The sequence below is a fragment of the Aethalodelphis obliquidens genome, unplaced genomic scaffold, assembly GCF_003676395.1.
Source record: "Aethalodelphis obliquidens isolate GAN/ISIS:26980383/991018 unplaced genomic scaffold, ASM367639v1 scaffold69, whole genome shotgun sequence".
In the NCBI taxonomy this organism is placed as follows: domain Eukaryota; kingdom Metazoa; phylum Chordata; class Mammalia; order Artiodactyla; family Delphinidae; genus Aethalodelphis; species Aethalodelphis obliquidens.
In genome coordinates this window covers 5,496,524-5,514,012 of record NW_020838013.1, presented here as the reverse complement: position 1 = coordinate 5,514,012, position 17,489 = coordinate 5,496,524, and the positions used below count along the sequence as shown (strand labels likewise).

The 17,489-nt window shown below is 46.1% G+C and overlaps 1 protein-coding gene across 3 annotated transcripts in view; it reads left to right on the top strand.

The window, feature by feature from the left end:
• Positions 1 to 17,120, top strand: part of CPT1A (carnitine palmitoyltransferase 1A) — a 63,429-nt gene extending 46,309 nt beyond the window's left edge. For all 3 annotated transcript variants that reach the window (XM_027090715.1, XM_027090713.1, XM_027090714.1), the window contains 5 exons: positions 9,679 to 9,813; positions 11,317 to 11,469; positions 12,423 to 12,536; positions 12,782 to 12,874; positions 14,932 to 17,120. In XM_027090715.1, the coding sequence (XP_026946516.1) occupies positions 9,679 to 9,813; positions 11,317 to 11,469; positions 12,423 to 12,536; positions 12,782 to 12,874; positions 14,932 to 15,018 (582 nt within the window). In that variant the 3' untranslated portion in view covers positions 15,019 to 17,120. The remainder of the gene's footprint in view (positions 1 to 9,678; positions 9,814 to 11,316; positions 11,470 to 12,422; positions 12,537 to 12,781; positions 12,875 to 14,931) is intronic.
• Positions 17,121 to 17,489: the final 369 nt, after the last annotated feature.

Below are 17,489 nucleotides of genomic sequence, written 5' to 3'. Positions count from 1 at the left end.
GAGGAAATCGACAGTAACATATTAATAGTGGGGGACTTTAACACCTCACTTACACCAATGAACAGATCATCCAAACAGAAAATTAATAAGGAAACAGAAGCTTTTTAATTTAATTTTATTTTTTTTTTCTGTACGCGGGCCTCTCACTGTTCTGGCCTCTCCCGTTGCGGAGCACAGGCCCCGGATGCGCAGGCTCAGCGGCCATGGCTCACGGGCCTAGCCACTCCGTGGCATGTGGGATCTTCCTGGACCAGGGCACGAACCCGTGTCCCCCCTACATCAGCAGGCGGACTCTCAACCACTGCGCCACCAGGGAAGCCCCGAAACACAAGCTTCAAATGACACAATAGACCAGATAGATTTAATTGATATTTATAGGACGTTCCATCCAAAAACATCAGATTACACTTTCTTCTCAAGTGCGCACAGAACATTCCCCAGGATAGATCACAGCTTGTGTCACAAATCAAACCTCAGTAAATTTAAGAAAATTGAAATCATATCAAGCATCTTTTCTGACCACAACACTATGAGATTAGAAATCAATTACAGGGAAAAAAGGTAAAAAAACACAAAACACATCAAGGCTAAACACTGCTGTACTAAATAACTAAGAGATCACTGAAGAAATCAAGAGAAAATAAAAAAATACCTCGAGACAAATGACAATGAAAACACGATGATCCAAAGCCTATGGGATGCAGTAAAAGCAGTTCTAAGAGGGAAGTTTATAGCAATACAATCCTACCTCAGGAAACAACAAACACCTCAAATAAACAATCTAACCTTACACCTAAAAGACCTAGAGAAAGAATAACAAACAAAACCCAAAGTTAGTAGAAGGAAAGAAATCATAAAGATCAGAGCAGAAATAAATGAAATAGAAACAAAGAAAACAATAGCAAAGATCAGTAAACCTAAAAGCTGGTTCTTTGAGAAGATAAACAAAATTGATAAGCCATTAGCCAGACTCATCAAGAAAAAGAGGGAGAGGACTCAAATCATTAAAATTAGAAATGAAAAAGGAGAAGTTACAACAGACACCACAGAAATACAAAGCATCATAAGACACTACTACAAGCAACTCTATGCCAATAAAATGGACAACCTGGAAGAAATGGACAAATTCTTAGAAAAGTATAACCTTCTAATACTGAACCAGGAAGAAATAGAAAATATGAACGGACCAATCACAAGTAATGAAGTTGAAACTGTGATTAAAAGTCTTCCAACAAACCATAATTCAAAAAGTCATGTACCACAATATTTATTGCATCTCTGTTTACAATAGCCAGGACATGGAAGCAACCTAAGTGTCCATCGACAGATGAATGGATAAAGAAGATGTGGCACATATATACAATGGAATATTACTCAGCCATAAAAAGAAACGAAATTGAGTTATTTGTAGTGAGGTGGATGGACCTAGAGTCTGTCATACAGAGTGAAGTAAGTCAGAAAGAGTAAAACAAATATCGTATGCTAACACATATATATGGAATCTAAGAAAAAAAAGTCATGAAGAAGCTAGGGGCAAGACAGGAATAAAGACAGACCTACTAGAGAATGGACTTGAGGATATGGGGAGGGGGAAGGGTAAGCTGGGACAAAGTGAGAGAGTGGCAAGGACATACATACACTACCAAATGTAAAATAGATAGCTAGTGGGAAGCAGCCGCATAGCACAGGGAGATCAGCTCAGTGCTTTGTGGGTTAGGGAGGGTGGGAGGGAGGGAGATGCAAGAGGGAAGAGATATGGGGATATATGTATATGTATAACTGATTCACTTTGTTATGAAGTGGAAACTAACACACTATTGTAAAGCAAGTATACTCCAATAAAAATGTTAAAAAAAAAATCTTCCAACAAACGAAGGTCCAGGACCAGATGGCTTCACAGGTGAGTTCTATCAGACATTTAGAGAAGAGCTAACATCCATCCTTCTCAAACTCTTCCAAAAAATTGCAGAAGAAGGAACACTCCAAACTCATTCTATGAGGGCACCATCACCCTGATACCAAAACCGGACAAAGATACCACAAAAAAAGAAAGTTACAGACCAATATCACTGATGAATATAGATGCACAAATCCTCAACAAAGTACTAGCAAGCAGAATCCACCAACACATTAAAAGGATCATACACCACGATCAAGTGGGATTTATCCCAGGGATGCAAGGATTCTTCAATATGTGCAAATCAATCAATGTGATACACCATATTAACAAATTGAAGGAGAAAAACTATATGATCATCTCAATAGATTCAGAAAAAGCTTTTGACAAAATTCAACACCCACTTACAATAAAATCTCTCCAGAAAGTGGTCATAGAGGGAACCTACCTCGACATAATAAAGGCTATATATGACAAACCCACAGCAAACATCGTTCTCAATGGTGAAAAACTGAAAGCATTTCCTCTAAGATCAGGAACAAGACAAGGATGTCCACACTCAACATAGTTTTGGAAGTCCTAGCCACGACAATCAGAGAAGAAAAAGAAATAAAAGGAATACAAATTGGAAAAGAAGAAGTAAAACTCACTGTTTGCAGATGACATAATACTATACATAGAGAATCCTGAAGATGCCACCAGAAAACTACTAGAGCTAATCAATGACTTTGGCAAAGTTGCAGGATACAAAATTAACGCACAGAAATCTCTTGCATTCCCATACACTAATGATGAAAAATCTGAAAGAGAAATTAAGGAAACACTCCCATTTACCACTGCAACAAAAAGAATAAAATACCTAGGAATAAAACTACTTAGGGAGACAAAAGACCTGTATGCAGAAAACTATAAGACACTGATGAAAGAAATTAAAGATGATACCAACAGATGGAGAGATATACCATGTTCTTGGATTGGAAGACCGATTATTGTGAAAATGACTATACTACCCAAAGCAATCTACAGATTCAATGCAATCCCTATCAAACTACCAATGGCATTTTTTACAGAACTAGAACAAAGAATCTTAAAATTTTTATGGAGACACAAAAGATCCTGAATAGCCAAAGCGGTCTTGAGGGAAAAAAATGGAGTTGGAGGAATCAGGCTCCCTGACTTCAGACTATACTACAAAGCTACAGTAATCAAGACGATATGGTACTGGCACAAAAACGGGAATATAGATCAATGGAACAGGATAGAAAGCCCAGAGATAAACCCACACACCTGTGGTCAACTAATCTATGACAAAGGAGGCAAGGGTATGCAATGGAGAGAAGACAGTCTTTTCAGTAAGTGGTGCTGGGAAAACTGGACAGCTACATGTAAAAGAATGAAATTAGAACACTTCCTAACACCATACACAGAAATAAATCCAAAATGGATTAGAGACCTAAATGTAAGACTGGACACTATAAAACTCTTAGAGGAAAACATAGGAAGAACACTCTTTGACATAAATCACAGCAAGATCTTTTTTGATGCACCTCCTAGAGTAATGGAAATAAAAACAAAAATAAACAAATGGGACCTAATGAAACCTAAAAGTTTTTGCACAGCAAAGGAAACTACAAACAAGACGAAAATACAACCCTCAGAATGGGAGAAAATATTTGCAAACAGATCAACGGACAAAGGGTTAATCTCCAAAATATATAAACAGCTCATGCAGCTCAATATTAAAAAAAACAATCAACCCAATCAAAAAATGGACAGAAGACTTAAATAGACATTTCTCTAAAGAAGACATACAGATGGACAAGAGGTACATGAAAAGCTGCTCAACATCACTAATTATTAGAGAAATGCAAATCAAAACTACAATGAGGTATCACCTCACACTGGTTAGAATGGGCATCATCAGAAAATCTACAAACAGCACATGCTGGAGAGGGTGTGGAGAAAAGAGAACCCTCTTGCACTGTTAGTGGGAATGTAAATTGATACAGCCACTATGGAGAACAGTATGGAGGTTCCTTAAAAAACTAAAAATAGAATTACCATATGATCCAGCAATTGCACTACTGGGCATATACCCAGAGAAAACCATAATTCAAAAAGACACATGCACCCCAGTGTTCATTACAGCACTATTTACAATAGCCAGGACATGGAAGCAACCTAAATGCCCATCAACAGATGAATGGATAAAGAAGAAGTGGTACATATATACAATGGAATATTACTCAGCCAGAAAAAGGAACGAAACTGGGTCATTTGTAGGGGCCTGGGTGGATCTAGAGACCGTCATACAGAGTGAAGTAAGTTAGAAGGAGAAAAACAAATATCGTATATTAATGCATATATGTGGAACCTAGAAAAATGGTACAGATGAACCGGTTTGCAGGGCAGAAATAGAGACACAGATGTAGAGAACAAACGTATGGACACCAAGGTGGGAAAGCGGCGAGTGTGGTAGTGGTGTGATGAATTGGGAGATTGGGATTGACATATATACACTAATATGTATAAAATGGATAAGTGATAAGAACCTGCTGTATAAATAAAATTCAAAAAAACAAAAAAAAAAAGATGGTCGCGATCATGATGACGCTTTCTTTTCCCAAGTATCACATTCCCTGAAATGAATGCGCCCCAGGCGGTTGGAGAGAAGCACAGTCATTGTAGGGGACTTGAGCTTTGTCTGACAGATGAAGTGAATAGAAGATATAATGGGATTGAGGTCCTGGATCTTAGATTTAATTATCTTGATTTTTAAAAATTGATAAGCAAATGGCACGTAAGTCTGCAGCGTTAGGAACTGAGGAGGTGGTGACACTTCAGATACAGAGACGATTTTAATAAGAGGATCCCAGGTTCCATGGCAACACATTTGAAAATCTCGAGGAAATGAGGATTTTCTGCAGGAACACAAATGAGTAAAGTGGGCCCCAGACAAGGTAGACAGTCTGAGAAGGTCGGTGTGCGTGGATGACAGACAGGTAGTTGGAGAGCTGCCCACCCGCCAGTGTGAACCGGCAGGCAGCAGCTTCGCGGCTTTGAAGAGCGGGCAGCTCCAGAGGCTTCAGGAAGGAAGGAAGCTGCCTGATGGCCTCCCAGGACTAGCCTCACTCTGGTCGTGACAGTGACCTGCACGGAGCCTGCCCAGTGCCGGGCTGAGTGCTGGCAGCAGCCAGTTAACCCTCATAGCAACCCCGAGGAGGGTACTTTCTCATCTCCGCTTTATACTCGAGGAGGTGGGGTATCCTGCCTGCAATCTATAGCTCGTTTGTGGCAAAGCTGAGGTTGGATCCAAGCAAGCTAGTCCTCAGCCGCTGTGATACAGCTTTTCAGCTGATGGTTGCACGAATAAAGGAAGCCATGGGTCAATTTTGCTCACAAGTGCAGATGCAAAAAATCTGAGTATAAGAAGAGCGAATAGCATCTACCAGTACAGGGAAGATATAATCACCAGCAATAGTGGATCCCAGTGGCAGGAGGACGGTTTGGTATTAGTAAATCCGACAGTAGATTAAATCATATTACTAGATCAGAGAAGAAGCCAGTCATTGTGGCAGTTGCTAAGAAGGCATTCAAAATGTAGCATCCTGTCTCGATAACTCTTAGTATGAGGGCTGTTTCCTTAACACAGTAAATCCCATCCTGTATCAGCCACCAGCGTATTCCTCAAAGGTAAAGCGTGGAGGCGACCCCATTAAAACAAGAAGGATGAGGAGGCCCCAGGAGGCTGTTCCCAGACAGCTTTCCGTGAAGTACAGCGAGTGCAGCCGACAGGCTCATGGGGCAGGAGGAATATTCGCTCATCTGCTCAGAAGATGGAGCGGGCGGAAAAGCTTTTACGGTTAAGAAGCGTGTTCAGGAAGGAGGGCCGGTGCAGAATTATGCAAAGATCAGCATCTTCCTCGTAGAGCCACAATAGCCAAGCAGGAAACATCGTAGGAAAATGTGATGCAAACTGGAAACAAAAATCTGGGACCCCAGGTGTTTCTTTCTTTCTTTGTTCCTTCATGCAGGCAGGCGTGCTGTGCCACGCGGCTTGTGGGATCTGAGTTCCCCGACCAGGGATCGAACCTGGGCCCTGGGCAGTGAAAGCGTGGAGTCCTAACCAGTGCACTGCCCAGGCGTCTGTTTATAAAGCAGACGGGACCTTTGGGAAGGAAGGCCCAGAGCTGTCGAGAAGGGATGGACTCTCAGAAAGGGAGAGAAGGCTGTGATTTTGGATAGAAAGACTTGTCACCGTGGAGATGGATGTTCCTGGTTCACGCGTGCAATGTGAACATAGTAAGAGGTCTGGAGGTGATTGTAGGAAAGGAGCTGACGGCTTTACCTTCAAGTTCATCTGGAGGGCTAACATTTATATGAAGCTTATAGTGATTAATATGGTATAGTTTTGGTTCCAGAATAGTTCTGTGAGATCACATAGCGATTCATTTAACATTATGGGAAGGAATGACTTGAGTCATCAGTGGAGTTGGAAAAACTGGCTAGATGGTTCCATTTCGGGAAAATAAACCGCCCAATAGAAAAACATGGAGTCAGAGCAGAAATTGGTGGTTCACAAGAGAAGAAAAATACCAACAAACAGTCAGTGAACGTACAGCAAGAGTTTAATCTTACCAGGAATCTAATAAGTGCAGCTTAAATAAGACTGAGTTTTTGCCTGTGCAGTTTGCAAAGAGCTTTTCTACATTCTGTGTTTGGAAGGGTGGCCTGAGAAAGGGGTGTTCGAACTCAGCAGTTGGGAATGGTCATCTGTGGGGCGCACACAGCCTGAAGAATCACTGGGAAGGCACACCTGTTTACCCAGCAAATTCTACTCTGAGAATTGTATTCAGTGAAAGGACAGGTTGACAAAGATGAGTTTAAGCTTGTCCCTCTGTAAAAATTTGAAGCAATCTAAAAGGTTCTCAAAGTGAAATTTGTTAGACTGTGGCATTTTTATACATGGAGTATTATGTAACTATTAAATGATTTCTATGGTGTATTCTGGGAAAAAACTTAGTCATAAAACAAGATGTTATTCATTGTTTACAAGTGATCTGCAAACTCTGGCCCACAGGCCACAGGAGCCCTTCAGCTAGTTCACATGGCCCTTGAGTGGAGAATGGTCTTACTTTCTTTGTTGTTTTTTTGGCTGCGTTGGGTCTTCGTTGCTGTGCGTGGGCTTTCTCTAGTTGGGGAGAGTGGGGGCTACTCTTCGTTGCGGTGCGCGGGCTTCTCATTGCAGTGGCTTCTCTTGTTGCGGAGCACGGCCTCTAGGCCTGCAGGCTTCAGTAGTTGTGGCACGCGGGCTCAGTAGTTGTGGCTCGTGGGCTCTAGGCGCGTAGGCTTCAGTAGTTATGGCGCACAGGCTTAGTTGCTCCGTGGCATGTGGGATCTTCCCGGACCAGGGCTCGAACCTGTGTCCCCTGCATTGGGAGGCGGGAAGTCCCTGGTCTTACAGTTTTAATAATTGAAAAAAATTAAGACTGTTTTGTGATAGGTGAAAATCAAATGAAGTGTCAGAGAGCAGAGATAAAGTTTATTGGCACGTGGTCATACCCACTTTTTGGCGTATTGTCCACGGTTGTTTGTGAGCTACGGTGGCAGAGCTGAAAAGTTGCAGCAGAGACCACCTGGCCCACCAGGACGATGATATTTACCACCTGCATTTTACAGAAAACGCTTCCTGACTCTCACTTTATTCTATGCAAAGTCTGGAAAGGAGAGAGGGGAAAATATTGGCAGGCAGCACTCTGAAGATTGATCTTCATTTTCTTATATTTTTCTATGTTTTAATTTTTTGCATAAGCATGTATTACAGTGACTCTTAAATCAAGTTACTCTTTCAAAGTTAAGGATTATTTGTTTTTTGGGTTTTTTTTTTGCGGTACGCGGGCCTCTCACTGTCGTGGCCTCTCCCGTTGCGGAGCACAGGCTCCGGACGCGCAGGCTCAGCGGCCATGGCTCACGGGCCCAGCCGCTCCGCGGCATGTGAGGTCTTCCCGGACCGGGGCACGAACCCGCGTCCCCTGCATCGGCAGGCGGACTCTCAACCACTGCGCCACCAGGGAAGCCCAAGATGGCCATATTTTAAAATTGTGGATATAATGCATGATTGCGCTGACCACTTATACAGTTGAAGTTTGATGTTGGAAAGCTGACTTCAAATAAATCATTGCATCATGTATCCCAAGTTAACCTGTATCAAATGACTAAAATACTACATTTATACTTCTTCCTTGTCCCCTCCTTCCCTCCGTGCTCCCCCCAGTGTTTCATGATGAGCCCCTTGGAAAGCACCCCCATAGTAAGCTCCCCTCCTGTAGGGAGTTCTCCCAAAGGCATATTTGGTAAATGACCTGGGACCCCCTGCTGACCGTAGGCCAGAATGAGGAGTTAGAACCTCTCGGACCCCATCCAAGGGAAATTTAATAACCGGTGTATTAAAGGACGAGTGTTGTGAGCTGGTGGGTGTTTGTGCTGGGCGCTGGGGGCCACCAGAGGCTGGGATGGCACTCAGACCCCATGGCTGGCTGGCTTCATCCCTGTACATGCAGGATGGTGGGAACAGCCAATGTTAAGTCAACCCTACCAGCCTTGGGAGTCGGGGGAAGAGCCCTGCAAAGCTACTCACGGGTCTGGCTCACACACCGGAGGTTCAGCCTTGCCCGCTCCTGAATTTACTTAACAGTATCGGCCTATTGCAGGGTGTCCCCTGTCACCCTGGGGCTACCAGGACCCAAATGCCCAGAGGGGTGTCGTCTGGTCAGGAATCATCTGGGTCTACAAACTGCCGCTCAGCACTTTTCCCGTCCACGTGGGGGAACTTGGTTGTCTTCGAGCAGGTGGTTTGCAGATGGTTTCCTCCCATGGCACGGGTGCTGGGCTGCCCCGAGCTCCCATGGACCTGACCCAGCTCTCATGCGTCACCTGCTGTGCCATCCGCATATCACCTGCAGGGTCCCAGCCCCAGGCGCCTCTAGCCCTTCCCGTCATCCCGTCTCCCCTCTGCTCCCTGACCCCAGTGTTCCTGGACCCCATCAGGGCCTCCACCCTGCCCTTCCCTCTGCCCATCTTGCCTCCCTCTTTTTCTCTCTGGACTTGGATTCCACAGCCTGTCACCATCACCCCGACCTCGGCCCTGGGGCCCCAAGCACAGCAGACCCATCCCCAGCGCGGTCCAGGTGTCTGCCTGCCTTGGTCCTGCACAGCCGGAGAAAACCCCCAAATCGCTGGCTCATCTTCCTTAATTCATGAGCCCTGACTCTGATGGCCCCAGACCACCACTCTCTGTGCCCTTAGAACCTGTTTTACACCCGCTTTCTGACTCCGGTGCCGTCTCCCCGTCCTCACTCTGAGTAGATGAACTTATTTCACCGAGGAAACGTGAACATTCTAAAGAGACCTCCCATCTGCCGTTCCCAACCGGTTCCCTCTCCTGAAGTTAAATAATTTCCTACTCTTGCATGCCGATCTCCCGGTCCTGTCCTGTATCCCTCCGTAGTCACGTCTGCACTCCGGCAGGTGTGTGAAACTCAGGAAATCGGGTCATGGCACCAGCTGCATTTGGAAACAGAAACCTGGACCGCCCCCTTCCTTTGCAAAGCTAATGACGTTTCCACCTGCCTGCTGCATAAGCCCGAGTAAAAATTGACGATGACTATAAACTGCAGCTGACGGTGAAGTGTGTTTTTCCCGGCTGATCTTAAGCGATGCCTTCTCATGCTTTAGTTTGTCAACATGCCCTGCCTTGTGTTAAAATATTTTTCCTTTCCCAGGACATGGGCAAATTTTCCCTCACCTACGAGGCCTCCATGACCCGGCTCTTCCGAGAGGGCAGGACGGAGACCGTGCGTTCCTGCACCACTGAGTCGTGCAACTTTGTGCTGGCCATGGTGGACCCCACGCAGACGGTAGGTGCTGCCCGGCCGGGAGCGGGACAGTGCTTTTCACAGAACAGCCCCTGAGGTTGACACGCAGCCTTCCCTGATTAAATCCCGTGCATACTTTCTCCAGCGGGTCTGTATCCAGCATCTCCTTTCCTTCACCCCTCTCGAAGGGACAGAAAATATTAAAAGGTGACTGTCGGGGTCTTCCCCGGTGGTCCAGTGGTTAGGACTCCGCGCTTCCACTACAGGGGGTGTGGGTTCAACCCATGGTCGGGGAGCTAAGATCCTGCATGCCTCGTGGAGTGGCAAAAAAAAAAAATTTAAAAAAAGAAAAAAGGAAACCGTCAGGACAGACACAAAGGTTCATGTTTGCATCAAGCTTCTGTCCTTCTGTAACTCCTATAAATCAGATTATACTTCCTAAGAGTCTTCAAATCAGAGCAGTACACAGCCAGTGAATAAAGGAGTGGCAGGGAGATGCTGCAAGACAGTGCAAGTAGTCGGTGTCTGGGTGGGAAAACTGACTATCACAGGAGCCTTCCGCTCGGGGTTCCTGAAGCCCGCTGCCCGTGCTGAAGCTCCTTGAGCAGGCTTGGGGCTCCAGGTTTTCTGTACGTCGCCTTTGACGATCCTAGCGGTGGCCCATGACGTATCATCAGTTCATTTTTGTAGGTAAAGGAACAGAGACTTAGATGGATTCAGCAAACTGCTGGGCCGCACACCTGGTTAGGGGCTGAGGTCCATCCACAGCCAGTTCTGCCTGACCCGGAGGGCAGGTGCCTGCTGACCCCCGAGGAGACATGGCCCAGGGCTCTTGCTCTGCCCTGGAGGAACCTCCGTTCTGGAAAGGCTTTCGATTCTGTGGGAAGAGCTCAGGAGGTCTTGTGACGGATTGCTCTGATCTGTCACTAGCTGCCTTCAGAATCAGCCTTGAGGACCGGTTCTGGAGTGGGTGGGCCAGAGCCCGGATGGGCCTCCACATCCCACGGAAGGGTGCCGTGTCACCTCGTTCTGTGATTGACTGAACAGGGCCCAGACGAGCTGAAGCAGGCTTTTCGGGTCCAATCTGAAGGCCCCGGAAGCGCTGTTTTAGTAGAGCTTCCAGACCACTTTGGAGGGTTATTTATGACCCGCAGGAACATCACAGCCCGCTGAGAGGGACAGACCGTCATTTCCACCTGATGAGGCTTGGAGGCTGGCGCTTTCCTACCTGCTTGGTGGTCTCATTTGTATAAAAGGTGGAATGATTGATGCCCAGTGGGCTGCACACAGGACCCCGAAACTGCCTCTCCAACAACTTGTCCCCCTGCAGCCTCCACGCCGCCCCGTTCGCAGCGTATCTGCGGAAGCGGCAGTCGGCCAGTGGGGTTTCTGGTCAGGTCGCCTTGGCAACCACCCAGAGACACCCCACACACACACCCGCACCACCACCAGTGACGTGCTTTCTCAGCACCCCGTTGGACCGCTGGATCCTGGAGCTTAGCCCATGACGCACGACTTGAAAGTCCCCGTCTTTTGTTATTTTAGGTTGAACAGAGGCTCAAGTTATTCAAGATTGCGTCCAAGAAGCATCAGCACCTGTGCCACCTGGCGATGACCGGCTCCGGGATCGACCGCCATCTCTTCTGCCTCTACGTGGTGTCCAAATACCTCGCTGTCGACTCCCCTTTCCTGAAGGAGGTGAGTCACTTCTGGGGCAGCCCACTCAGCTTTCTTGGCTAAACCAAAACTTCGTAGATCAGTAGCACAGCTTTGCCAGTCGGAACTGGCCTCACAGGTGGGTCTTGGGGCTCAACTGTCCTCACCATGGAAAATTGGAGCCGCATTTCTTCATCCCCTGGGATGCCATGGCTTGTACTAAAATAATTAGCAGGGGATGAGCTCTGAGTGTTGTTTTTCTTTTTTTTCGGCCGTGCCACGCAGCATGTGAGCTCTTAGTTCCCCAACCAGGGATCGAACCCAAGCCCTCTGCAGTGGAAGTGTGAAGTCTTAACCACTGGACTGCCAGGGAAGTCCCAATAAAATTTAATTTTTTAATAATGGCTGTGTTTGGGCTTACCTGGTGGCGCAGTGGTTGATAGTCCGCCTGCCGACGCAGGGGACGCGGGTTCGTGACCCGGTCCGGGAGGATCCCACATGCCGCGGAGCGGCTGGGCCGGTGAGCCATGGCCGCTGAGCCTGCGCGTCCGGAGCCTGTGCTCCGCAGCGGGAGGGGCCGTGACGGTGAGAGGCCCGCGTACCGCAAAAAAAGTAATAATAAAAAAATAATGGCTGTTTAACAAGCAGCTTGGAAAATTCCGGAAATCTGGCAGCCATCTTAGGGGAGCTGGTACCAGTCAGCTCCAGCACACCACTGCCCCCGTTCCAAATCTTACGTATCTGCCACCTTCCCTGCCTTAAGACCCCATCAGCCGGTGTTGGCCCCTCCAGTCCGGGTGTCCTCACCTGCTCCATCCCTCTCTGCAGACCTCCTGCCCCGAGCCGGCGAGGCCTTCAGGGACATAGGCCTCTGGTGTCTGAAACAGTGTGAACACTGAGCAAGCCCTTTCTTGTCTTCCACCCGGGCTCCTCGGGGCCAGAAGAGGATGGAATTGGGAAGTGTCGTTGGAACATTTCCTTGTTTTACTCCACAGGTGCTATCTGAGCCTTGGAGATTGTCCACCAGCCAGACCCCTCAGCAGCAGGTGGAACTGTTCAATTTGGAAAGGAATCCAGAGTACGTGTCAAGCGGAGGCGGCTTTGGACCGGTAAGCAGCCAGGCGTCTGCAGATACTGATGGCAGTCTCACAGTGAAAATGTCAGAAATCCCCTTTGCCCGTGGCCGCGTTGCCCAGGGTTCTACTGATGGATCGGCCGTGCCCCGCGGCATGCAGGATCTTAGTTCCCCGGCTAGGGATGGAACCCGTGCCCCCTGCAGTGGAAGCGCGGGGTCTCAACCCCTGGACCGCCGGGAAGTCCCCCCACGGATCCATTTAAACCTGCTTTTCCGTAGGTTGCTGACGACGGCTACGGGGTGTCGTACATTCTCGTGGGTGAGAAGCTCATCAGTTTCCACATTTCTTCCAAGTTCTCCTGCCCTGAGACAGTAAGTACAAAACAAAAGTTCTCTTTTCTAAAGTTGGGGTTTTTCCCTGTTTTCTTTTGAGCACATCCTTGATTTGACAGAAAATTTCAGTTCAGTTACGTACTCTTGCTTGGTTGGGACATTTTCAAAACAAGGATTTTGAAAGTCTCTTAATAGTTTTAAAGGGATCGATCTTATTTGGTTGAAAGTGTGTATCTTTGCTGGTCACAGTGGTTTTAAATCGTAATGTTGGAGTGCTTCTGCAGCTTCCAGACTCTCTGTAACATTGGAGGGTGGATTAAGATTCGTGTGCACGTGCTAAGAAATACATATACACACTGAAGCAGGGGTCTGCAGTGTTCTCTGTGAATGGAACCCGTGACCACCTTCCTAGCATGGCACATTTAATCCTTATTTATATTCTCTCCTTTCCACATTGTACATAGCCCGACAGGCAATGCCAGGCTCACCTTTAACAGAGAAGATTGGAATTCACTTGCTTATTGTGTTTTATGTAACGCATGGACATTAGGGGAAGCCGTAGATTAGGGGAAACCACACCCACACAGAATGTAAATTGGTGCAGCCACTATGGAAAACAGTATGGAGGTTCCTTAAGAAACTAAAAATAGAGCTACCATATTACCCTGCAATCCCCCTCCTGGGCATATATCCAAAGAAAACTCCTAATTCAAAAAGATAACATGCACCCCAATGTTCATAGCAGCACTATTTACAATAGCTAAGACGTGGAAGCAACCTGAATGTCCATCAAGAGATGAATGGATAAAGGAGATGTAGTGTGTGTGTGTGTGTGTGTGTGTGTGTGTACGTGTACACACACACACAGTGGAATATTACTCTGCCATAAAAAAGAATGAAGTAATGCCATTTGCAGCAACATGGTTGGACCTAGGGATTATCATACTAAGTGAAGTAAGTCAGACAGAGAAAGATAAATATCACATGCAATCACTTAGATGTAGAATCTTAAAAAATGATAAAAATGAACTTATTTACAAAATGGAAATAGAGTCACAGACATAGAAAACAAACTTATGGTTACCAAAGGGAAAAGGGGGTGGGGAGGGATAAATTAGGAGTTTGGGATTAGCAGATACACATTACTATATATAAAGTAGATGGTCAATAAGGACCTACTGTATAGCACAAGGAACTCTACTCAATATTCTGTAATAACATGTATGGGAAAAGAATATGAAAAAGAATGGATATATGTATAACTGATTCACTTTGCTGTATATCTGAAACTAACACAACATTGTAAATCAACTATAATATAAAATAAAAATTAAAAAAACAAACTATCAGAGTTATTTCACTGCAAAAGATAAAGTGTTGGAAGCTAATGGAAACTTCAGCAGGTGTGTGACAATCAGCTGAGGCATGGAAACGATGTTTGCTCCATACAATAAGTTATATGACAAGAATAAGACAAGTACTGTTCAAACTACTCTTTTTTTTTTTTTTTTTTTTTTTGCGGTACGCGGGCCTCTCACTGCTGTGGCCTCTCCCGTTGCGGAGCACAAGCTCCGGACGCGCAGGCTCAGCGGCCATGGCTCACGGGCCCAGCCGCTCCACGGCATGTGGGATCCTCCCGGACCGGGGCACGAACCCGCGTCCCCTGCATCGGCAGGCGGACTCTCTACCACTGCACCACCAGGGAAGCCCCAAACTACTCTTAATAAGTTGTTTTTACAAAGAAATAAAGCACCTTAGTTTTCAAAAACAAAACAAAACAAATATACACTACTATATATAAAATAGGTAAGGAACCAAGTCATACTGTACAGCACAGGGAACTACATGCAGTGTCTTATAATAACCTATCATGGAAAAGAAAAACAACACTCACTCACACAAACATGTTTGCTATCTTTTTTAACCCTTAACATCTCTCCAGACGCTATAACTTAATGATTAAGCGACTAAGTCAAAGCTTAGAGAATTGGTAAAAAGGAATGTTAGTTCTTCGAGTCAGATTACAAGTGAAAAGGCTTGAAATGTGAGAATTTCCACGTTGTAACCTGTTTCTGTTTTTTGTTTTTAAATGAAAGGATTCTCATCGCTTCGGGAAGAACCTGAAACAGGCAATGATTGACATCGTGAGTTTGTTCGGGCTCAGCTCCAATTCCAAAAAGTAAATCCCTTAGCGCTGCCGGGAAGGAAAATGAGCTCTTCGGATGAAAAACCAAATGAAAACTAGCTGTGAATCCTGATTGTAGTTCAGGATGAAAATTTGCTCTAAAAGACTCAGACGTTTCCTTTCCTTCGAGGGTTTGGTGTTTTTGCTTTTCTAGATGGCAGGCTCCACCCCATGAAGTATAACCCTACTCCTTCCAAGCAGGTCCTAACCTGGGGGACATTGGATAAAGTCCCCCCTAAGGTCTTCCCATCGCCTTGTGTTTCTTAAGGGGTGAAACTGTCGTTGAGCGATTTATGGAATGAGTGGGGCTGTGGCTTCATACGCGTTGGAAACGACCGACCCGGCACGCTTCTTCGGCGGCCACTGGACACTTGGTACTTACGGGCATTTAATTTTATCAGAGCGATGTAAACATTTGTTTCCTTCCGGGAGAAAAGCATTGTTTAAGCTGCAGATGTTAGCAGTTAATAGCCAACGCACATGCAATGCACTAACCAAGAAAAGTTGTGCTTTTAGAACCCATTCTGTCCCTGTGGTAACTCTGTCACTGTCTAGTTTGGTCGTCTGCATTTGCCTCCATGTTTGAAGCATGTAGTATGTCTCATCTTTAGTTTTCCTGACCTTGCAAGTCTTCAAAACCCAGTGCCTTAAAAACGGGAGGCCCTAAATGTAAGGGAGACCGCACGAGAGATTTATTTTGTAAAGTCTTTAGGTGGAATTGTGGGTGTCTTACTCCTTCTCAACTTACTGGGTGGATAACCCTATGTAGGCATTTTACTGTGGTGTCCCTGTATCCCAGAAGGACCAGTTGCCTTACGAGGGCAGCTGTGCTGCATTCCCCCATCAGACTGCCTTCCTTATGCTTCCTCCTTAAGCTGCAAAAGAAGACGTGGGCGTGCCTCAGAAATGGGGAGCGAGGGATGTGGTGGTCGAAGATTATGTGTCTGGAGTACTCACCGAAAAAGCAAACATTCTAGGTACCTCAGGATTCCTGCTTACCCAAACTGGCGACATTTGCCACTGAGGAAGGAACAAAACTTGAGAAAAGCAAACCTCAGGGCAGTCAGGGTTGGGCATCCCAGCTGGTGAGAGAGGAGACCCGCTCCCGTTTCCAGGGAGACGGAGGGAGATGGGTTATCGGTGACCTCCTAGAATGTCGCAGGTGACAGGTGCTGGGTTTAACACAGCCTACCCTTCGGATGGGAGTGCCTTGATCGAGTGACCAAAAAGCGATGAGGCACTGAATCGTCTTCAGTATTTAAAAAGAACGGATCATGGAATGAAATAATACCCACTGCCTCTGGGCTGTAATGACAAGCTTAGCTGTCCGTCTGTTAAAATCATGTATTTATTTTTCTGACCACTATGTTCTGGTGGGGCTCGCCTCTCTAAGAGTTCTGAACTCCACTGATGCGGTGACGAGGCCGAACCCTCGGAGCCGGAGGAAGGCGCTTGCTGCAGAGCACGTGCAGATTTTATTCCTGTACATGTTGTGATGTAAAAACCCCACCTAAATGGGCCAAAGACTTTTTTTTTCTTTTAAAAGCAAGCAGAAATGAGAACAGACAAAAAAAGCAAAAAGGGATATCTAACCACCACAGCAACAAAAGGCCCTGTTCGTCTGTGTTACGTAGTCAAGGAGGCGTGAGGGGTACAGCCCCTCTGCCTCAGCGAGGCGTAGCTTCCAGTCGAAGCCAGGGCCACTGAAATCATACACTGTTGACCACTGAGCAGTCTGTATTATGATTCACGGGTGAATTCGAGCACAGACGTGTTAGCACTCAGACTTACTTGGGCTTGTCTCTCAGGTTTTAAGTGTTTCCAATGTAATCACTGCTAATCCGTGCAGTTATCAATGCAATTTTATATTCCCTAAAAGGAGGAGGGGTGGGTTTTTACTGTACATGTTGAAAGCAGGAGGTAGGAGTGTGATGTATTTAATTGAATTTGGAATAAGCCATAGTCTTCACGGAGCTGTGGTCTGAATTTGTGATCTTGAATTGGCCATTGCATGTAAATACAATATGCTTTTTTGGATAAATCTTAGAAATGCAGTATGAATGTTATCATTAATAAAAACATTAATCCCAGTCTACCACAGTATTGCTTTCTGTCTCTTTTGTTACACTGATAAGGAGGCTATAGGTCAAGTACCAGGCTCAGGCACTTGGGACAAAGGTGACCGACAAGATATGCAGAAAAGGCCTCGGGTTGGGCAGAGTGGACATCGCTCGATTCACACACCTGACGGAGAAGGGTGGCTGCTAAGAAGGGCTGTGGATTTTGCTGTGCTCATTTGTGCATCCTCACCCTTGCCCCGGGGCTTAGAACAGTGCCTGACACATAATAGGTGCTCAGTAAATACCTGTTAAATACATGAATTCTGTTTTCTCCACAGTTCTTATTGAACACCTACTGTATGCTTAGCTCTGTTCTAGGCACTGGGGATACAGCGGGGACCCCAGAAGG